This window comes from Haliaeetus albicilla, chromosome 5 (assembly GCF_947461875.1).
Source record: "Haliaeetus albicilla chromosome 5, bHalAlb1.1, whole genome shotgun sequence".
Classification (NCBI taxonomy): domain Eukaryota; kingdom Metazoa; phylum Chordata; class Aves; order Accipitriformes; family Accipitridae; genus Haliaeetus; species Haliaeetus albicilla.
The window spans coordinates 5250592-5259546 of record NC_091487.1 but is presented as its reverse complement, the minus strand read 5'-3'; the positions used below and the strand labels follow the sequence as shown (position 1 = coordinate 5259546).

General features: G+C 39.4%; 1 protein-coding gene across 1 annotated transcript in view; it reads right to left on the bottom strand.

Moving 5' to 3' along the window:
- Window positions 1-432: 432 nt before the first annotated feature.
- The window catches only part of PELI2 (pellino E3 ubiquitin protein ligase family member 2), a 78091-nt gene continuing 69568 nt past the window's right edge, over window positions 433-8955 (bottom strand). The window contains exon 6 of the mRNA XM_069783130.1: window positions 433-6760. Coding sequence (XP_069639231.1) covers window positions 6194-6760 — 567 coding nt within the window. The 3' untranslated portion in view covers window positions 433-6193. The remainder of the gene's footprint in view (window positions 6761-8955) is intronic.

Here is an 8955-nt window from a genome sequence, read left to right as displayed (position 1 = left end):
GTGCCCGTCCAGCAGCACTTTGAGCATATTTAAGATGTCCTGAAATGAAGCTGGTCCCTATACAGACAGCGATGGTCCCAGAGGACACAAATAACCCAGAGCTTCCCCCTCTCCCGTTCGCCTGGGAGCATCTTCCCTGGAAAGTATTTAGCACTCTTCAATTACAAGGAAGCCTGATAGCCAGCTGGCAAACAACTGCATCTAGAGAAAGTTGCAGATATCCTTGTTTCCCTTTCCTATGCTTGCGCCAACATTTTTTTTTTTCTACTTACCAAAAAAGGCTGACAATTCATTTTAGCTCATTTAAAAAAAAAAATTAAAAAAAAGCTTATGTACTCACAGGGACTGCATACAAAAGGGGATGAATACACAGATGCAAACAAAACACTGAATTACCATTATGGAAATTAATTTTAAGAGTCACAAAGCATATTATTCCTGGAAATTGCTTTTATTTAGCAATTATGTTAACACCGCAAGAAGGCAGTTGGCATTGAAAACAAACAGTTCAATTTAAAATCAGGGAAGTGAATTAACTGAAATTTCAGGGCACTCACACCTGAATACACTCCACTACCTTGAATACTTAAGAATCATCAATCAAAGGCTTAGGTTTTTGTTTATTGAGGAGTAGAAAGGGGATAAAAGGGTAAGAGGAATTGTTTATTTTTGAAGTTACTTATATGGTTTTGCAAATCAAAGTTAAACCCTGACAACCAAACAGCAGGGAAAAAACTGAAGGAGTCAGTGACAATACTGAGATAATATTTTAATTTTTTTTAAAGTTTTTTTTTTTTTTCCTGTAAAATGGCTTGTACTTCCACAGGTACAACAGCAAAGAAGTTATTTCAGTCCATTTCACATGGTGTATAAAAGACCAATTTTACAAATATACCTAGAAGTTTTAACAGCTGCTAACACTGTTTAAAGGTAAACACTCTCTCTCTCTATCGTACAGGGCTCGCTGTGTGAACGAGACTTCTCCTACAGTTGTGCCACAAGAAGGAGCCTTCCAGGGGCTCTCCATCATGTATTTGATCCAAGAGGAAAGCGATACCCATCCCTAATCACCATGGCACAAACAGAAGGGACTTCCAGGTGACTCAAAGACTGGCTTGCCCACCAGGAAGGTATAAATATGCCCCATTAAAAGGAAATTTGACAGCCACCAGTTTCATCTGTAGTTTGGTTGTCCAAGCAATTCATATTTTTGTTCCGCTGCCAATAAATGAAAACTCTGATCAACACAGAAAGTAAAGCTCTATCTTTACTACCTGTCGAGGCTAACTACTGTTCTTTCAAGACCGAAGTGTCTGCTGCAGTCAATGGGACATGGTTTTCACAGGGCTTGCAGAACTGCTGCGACTTTATCCTAGAAACTACCCCTATTCCACCACACCACCCCCAAAACAGCCTTACCTTCTAAGTTTTTCCTTTTAATTCACAACACCAAGTGCAAAGACTTGTGAAGAGTGCTTATAAAAATGAGAATGAGAAAAATCTGTAAAAGACATTTGCAACTCCAATTATTATTTTCCTTGAAGAGATAACCAAGCCTGAAGGTATCTTTTTAATTCTCTTCCTTGTTTCTTTCCAAGCTATTATTTACTTGTTTACCTGTGACTACATAGATAAACAGAAAATGAGAGAAGCCAAGAACTCACAAGAGGCTGAAAACTGAGCAAACAGAAGGAGGAGGAATCCTTGTCCAGAATACTGCAGAATAGTGGGCTGTCCACACCTATTCAGCTCAAGTGCCCAGCAGACTTCTGTTCCTACCTGTTCCCATCAACAGCTCTACCTGTCGATTCCACTTCACATCCAATGCAGCATGTTAACAACAGTCTCGGGGAAAACAAGACCTAACCACCCGTGACAGAGCATTCCTTTACAAGCACAGCTCATTTCCAAGGCATATTTGCAGCTCAACTTTAAGCAAGAGCAGGAGTCAAGCCAGGTCAGCTTTCCTACCACACTAAAAATGCATTTAAATGCCTCTATAAGTTCTCATGATGGCCAGATCGCTACCAACAGTTCTCTGACCCCAGAAAAGCATCAAGACTATGAGCTGGATGAACAGAAACATGATGGTCTTGGAGAAGCTTCCTTCCACTTCCAGTGCAACAGCACTGAAGGGAGAGTTACCACAGTTGACTCCAAGTTTCTTTTGGGTGCTGTGTGGAGTTAAAAAAAAAAAAATTAAAAAAAATATCAAAGTTCTATTCAGAGGCTATTGCAGTTTCTCGCTATGATACACTCAGCACCTCTGCTCCTTGCTCAGGCTCTGAAGTAGAACCTTCAAATTCCAGGAACTGCCATTAAAACATCAAAGAGTGTTTTGTTAGGAAGCCTTTCCACATCATCCCAGAGCTTCCTAATGAACTGAGGAGAATCCTTTTCAGAGCATGAACCAGGTCTGAAAGCAGGAACAGCTACAATCACATTTCTGATAGGTTCCTGGCATGCCTTTGCTTCAAGGTGGGTCTGTCCCTGCTGGAACCAGCCCAACAATGGCTTTCATCTCTTCTGAGCCCCATTCCCACCCTCACAAAGAAGAAGAAAAATCCTCCTTTAATTATTCTGCCAGTACAGTACTATTACTGTACCCTGAGGCACAAAGTGACCATACTTGAAAAAAATTTGTGATTAAAATGCAGTATCATGCTAACTCTTTTGTACAACTTGGACCACGATTCAAAATAAGAACAACGCTTACCACTCAGTCGTCTATTTAGACTTCAGCACTCTATCAAAAAGCTGCCAGGAAAAAGGAAAGTGTTACAGCTCCAGTGTGCATGGAGATGACAGATTTTCTTTTTTTTTTTTTTTTTAAGATCAGACTAGAAAAATACTTTTAGCTCTAAGTTATGCAGTCAAAGCTGGTTTTGAAGCATTCAAATAGAATCAACAGTAACAGGTGAAAAAAAATCCTTACAGAATACATTGCCAGCATTTGAAATGGTATGCAAGAAATATCATAACACTGAAATCATGAAATAAACTTTCAAAACAAAGTTTGAGGGTGGTTCTCAAGTCTACTCACTCCAAACAGAACCAGTCTTATTTATCCAGAAGCTACTTTCTCCTATTCAGCTACCAGAGCACCGAAGGTGTGTGTTTACTGAGATGAGGGAAAGAGAAAAGGGCTAAGCAGCCAAATGGTCCATCATTTCATTAGAGCAGCATATGTGGCAGTAGTGATGAGAAAAATAATGCCACAAACTCTACTGCCTTCCCAGTAAATCCAGCTCTGCAGGACTTGCCCTAGCTTTGAATACTGGTAAATGGCAAAGTACCTGGATTCATGCAAAGGAACTGTGAAGTTTGTTTCCCAGATAAGAGGAGAATTTTCCTTCCTGCAGTACTTCTTGCATTATACAGAACTGCCAACAGTGAAAGAAAATATCTCGCTTAAAACACAGTCTTTTCAAACTGACACTTCCCTCGGATACAAACCATTAGCCAGTCTTCCGCTTCATGCAAGCCAAACGCACCACAACCAGATGGTGTACTAGTGTTTCCAGTGAGGATTCTTCTAACACTGTACATTCACCTTGCACAGGGTATAGCAGCTATATGAAGCCCTGAAGCAGCCATTAAACTGCAACTGCAAAGGAAGAAAGTAAAAAAAGCTTGATGACAGAGATGCCTGGGAACCTGCGTGTTTACAATCCATTTACTCTCAGAGGGAGACTACACATGCAAGTCCTGATCAGCTCAGCAATACAGTTGCCACCCCAGACCTGTGAAGCTGTCGTACACAGAGCTCAAGACCTCTGGTCACCAGCCTTAACACACAGCTCGTGGCCTTAATTCAATAAGGAACATTTCCTGAAAGTGTGTTTTCATAGCATCTCTTGTGGGAAACAAAGTTAAGTATTTCACAGAGTCCAGTAAGAACGAGGTGGAGGTGAGACTGCCTCTCACAGATGAGGTATATGCTAAATAGAAATAATGCTGCAGTATGCATATGGGACCTGAGGAACTTGTACTGAATATAAACAAGGGAGAGGCACCTTCACATTTATGACAGAAACCATCACAAGGAATTGAAGGCCAAAGGCGTTTCGTCCCAATCTGGTTGGGCTGCCACTCTTGATGAAGATTAGCCACAAGGTTGACTTGTGGGTGTAAGGACTCAGAATACAGAATCACAAGAGGATCTCATTGAAAAGGCACTAGGAAGAAGCATATAGAGTTTTAGGTCAACAAGATTCATCCTATTTTCAATCACTGAGTGGGACAAAAACTGTACAGTTTGGGATTTTTAGAGAAAATGCTGCAGATTTTTTTTAAACAGCAAAAGCATAAAAGAAAAGTAAAGCTATTTTCAAATTATTAGAATGCTGAACATTTATACAGCAAAATTATATTAAAAACAGCAGCAGACAAAGTACGTCCCATCACCATTGGCAAGGGACATGTAAAATGTTTATAAGGTTAACTATAAAACAATTTTACAACCAAAATATGAACAGGCCAATTCAAGTATATATATACAGAATATATTAAAATCATATAAATTATATATTTATACAAAGGGCACAAATATAGCGAAAAGCTATAGTTGATTAAACAGAACTGAGCTTGAATGATCAATTTCATCTAGAGATGTTATAATTTTCTCCCAAATTCTTTTTTTCTTTTTTAAACCTGGATAGATTGATACCTCAGATACCAAGAATACAGAAAGCGAAAGGAAAAAAAATCAACAACAAAAAAACACAAATCAAAGAGTTATCATTCTGTATGAAATGAAACTAACAGTGGGCGGGGTACATCTCTCATGAAATTCTGATTTAATTATTTCCATAATAAACATTTATCAGCTCTCTTAGAAAGTCAGGAATTTCAAGTGATCCACTTCAGACGTACCACCCTGGTGCATATATTTTGATTACATTTGAATGGTGTTTAATTTGCAAACATTCGAAAAAAATGGATACAAACAGATCTCAATCTGCAAAAAAAGGTGACAGATGGCAGCAAGTTGAAAAGTGAACAAAAATACTCAGCTGAACTAGAAACGATGCTCTCCTTACAGCATTTTGGCTAGTAAGTGAGCTTAAAAAAATAACTTATTTTTAACTGCTTTTTTCATTTCAAAACATAGCAACATATAACCACAATCCATTGAAGCACTTGAGAATCTAAACAGTTCCATCCGTGGGCTTAGATTAAAACACAAACTAAGTGCTTTCCTGAATTCAGGTCTATGTAAGTAAGTTCTGTATAAGTTGTACCTAAACCTTCTGTCTTGCTGCGGCACTACCCCTTCATTAATGCAGTTTTAAAGGCTCGCTACACCTCAACTAACCCAATGATCCTGGGCATGCAAGGAGCAGTTAGGGCAACCTAAGTTAAGCAGAAATAAAAAGGCCAGACTACACATATACAGAACATTGGCTTAAAAAATGGAACTAAGTATGTAAAAAAGTAAAGCAGTTTCACCAGATGCGGGGGGGGGGGGGGGGGGGGGGGGAGAAAAAAAATCAGCCAGATATCATACGTAATGAACAGTGGATATCTATTACATTGAAAGGAAATCAATGCAAACAAGATTTCCTCAGTTTCAAGTAATCCTTGATGCCTTTTTGGCCAGCTGTGTTATACCATAACAGATATTTTAATAGCTTTTATACTCTACAATTTAGGCAGCTAATTTTTCTCTTACATATCCAATTATCTCTAGTGAACATTCACCTATGGTTGTCCACACATTCTGTATTAGCTCCTTCAGAAACTATTCAAGTTAAATTATATTGCAAATTTAAAGATAATTACATTCTGTATGTTCCTTCTAGATTTGAAAAATAGGTTTTAAAGGCCTGTCAAAGTTTAGAAGAAAAAACTTTTCCATTAAAAAAATCTTAGCTTAAAAAAATCATTATTAAGACACCTTCTTCTGATCCAGGGTACTAATAAAAAGATTACAAATATACTACAATTTGACCAAGAAGACTTCATGAATATGCTGCTTTTGAGCATGCAACACCACTGATATCTGTCAAGTTCCAGGTATCAATGTATCCCAATTCCACCACAGCCCCTCAGAATTTCCTTGTCAGTTCCCCATCCCCACCCTACCACCCTATTAATAACATTATAAAAAAAGGTAAAATCTAGAGTTAGTGGCAAAATCTTCACAGTAAATTGTTAAAGAAAATGTTATTGTGGTCATTGCAAAGTAATATCAGTCAATTGGACCCTGAAAAATTAGCTTGATGCAGTTGTGTTCCCCAGACAGTTGTGTTGCACAAAAAGGGCAGGCAGCATGAAATGCATGAGTACCATGAGGCAGTGGGATTTGAGACCAGTATTTTGCAGACTTCTCAGAGCACACATGTCCACAAGGGGTGAAAGCATGAGTTGGAGGACCAGCATCCACATAAAAGCCTGCTTCACAACCAAGCCAAAGAGGCACATAGGGGCCAATGGTTCTGCACATAGGACATTCTCGCTCATTGGCTTCTGTGTCACTGCGATGTCCCCAGTTGTGATAGCCATGAACATGACCACAGCTGAGGTATGCCCAAGGCTGCTTCTCTTCTACCACATCTTTACGGTTGATACTGGGAAATGCTAAAGTGTTTAACCCAACAGGACACTGTGGTCTGGCAGCGTTTATCTCCTGTCGCAGAGCTTCAATGTGTTTCTGAGTTGGAGTGTGAAACAGTCCATCTGCCGTTCTCCACAGAAGGGTGGCTCCACACAGGTCAATGAGAGAGCCATCTTGTAGGATGTTGGTCTCATTTTCTACCTAGTGGTGGAACACAAGGGTAAGTAGTTAAACCTGAGAGCTTTTACAGATGCCATGGTTTAACCCCAGCCAGCAACTAAGCACCACACAGCTGCTCACTCACTCGCCCCCCCAACCCAGTGGGATGGGGGAGAGAATTGGGGAAAAAAAGTAAAACTCATGAGTTAAGAACAGTTTAATAGAATAGAAAGGAAGAAAATAATAAGGATAATAATAACAATAATAAAGTGACAATGATAATAATAAAAGGACTGGAATATACAAAGCAAGTGATGCACAATGCAATTGCTCGCCACTCGCTGACCAATGCCCTGGTCAGTCCCCAAGAAGCGATCTGCCCACCCCCAGCCAGCCCCTCTCAGTTTGTATACTGGACATGACATCACACAGTATGCAATACCCCTTTAGCCACTTTGGGTCAGCTGCCCTGGCTGCGTCCCCTTCCCAACTTCTTGTGCCCCTCTAGCCTTCTTGCTGGCTGGGCATGAGAAGCCGAAAAATCCTTGACTTGGTGTGAACACTACTTAGCAACAACTGAAAACATCAGTGTGTTATCAACATTCTTCTCATACTGAACCCAAAACATAACACTATACCAGCTAAAGAAAAAGAAAATTAACTCTATCCCAGCTGAAACCAGGACAACAGATAACTGAGTTCTGTAAACATGTCATCTTTCTCACCAAGTCATTACACTCCCTAGCATGCTACCTAATTTTGTCTTCTTGTGGCCCCTCATTTGTCTGAATCCATCTCTTGTCTCTTATCCTATATTTAAGATTATAATGAGCATTGGTGTCTTATTCTGTGCTTGCACAGGAGGTCCTAAATTTGCAGCTGTTACATGCTAGGGCAGTACTAATTATTATACAGTCTTCCTGCCCCTAATTCTTTGGGAAAGGTATTACATTAGTAATCACTAACTTCTGCACAAATACCCCCTACCTCTGAGCACGCTACTTCTTCTCTCTAATATTGATTCTCTGTATGCCTTTGTCACGTTTAAGGTAAGTCATGATAGACAGAAGAGGAAACTTGCCATTCCCTACGGGCTGTATTAGCATATTGCTCCCGTGGAATTCTTTGCTCATGTAGACTGGCAGAGGCTGCTTATGCAGCAAAAGATCCTTTTTGGACTAAAAACTGCTACCCAAGACAGACCAGCTGTCCTGCTACTCGGATACCATTTTTTTTGGCTTGTGGTAAGTGTAAAGCATTTTGCAGAAGCATGAGCTCCCACTGCATACCTCATCAACAGTGAAACTGTTCCACAGATAGATTAGGGATAAATGACAAATGCAATACTAGCTACATGCACAGGTACTTGCATGGATTATCGTTACAGCAGAGTGAATTACCAGCTGAATTTCTCAAGTGACAAGTTCTGCAACTGAAGCCACACAGGCTCAACTTCTGAACAATTAACCACCCCAACTAGTTAGGTCCTTTAATGAGGTATTCCATGCAAATACAGCCCCAACGTGCATTGCCTAAAGGCTTCTCTCATCTGACTAAAAGCAGGTACTTAAAACATTTTCAAGGGATTATGCCAAACACACGTTGTACTTTGCTGATATATTCTTTAATTTATTTTAATGTCACAAACATATAAGCAACTTGTGCTATTGCTACCAATTCAGTAATGATGAATATATATTAAAAAGGTTCTTTATGAAATTAAAGAGCATAACAGACCTACTGCCTGGCTTTAACCACTAAGGCAAAACAAATACCCAAATACAAACAAATACATTAAGTAGGTCACATTAAATCATCATGTCTGCCTATGCATACCATGAATGACAACCAATTTGGCATTTACATTTTAATCCAGTTTTAATTCACAGATTAACTGTGGATCATACTTGCACAAAACACCTAGATGGTACAATAGACTACAGAGAAGAGGTCACCAGTGTAAAGTTCTTCTAGCAGAAAAATTTGGCAGTTCAAGCAGAGATGAGAGAAGCCTTGATTTGATGCACTTTTCAGATAATTCCTTCACCAACAGCAAAGCAAAAAGCTCTCTCGTATGCAATGTGTTCCAATTCATTATACAGTGTACATTTGGTTTTATGAACCCAATCAACGAATACTGATCACATCAATACCAGTGTGCCATGTAATTTTATTTAAATGAGAATTCAAGTCATTTTGGATGCAGGGAAAGGAATTTATTTGTTTTAGTATGCCTT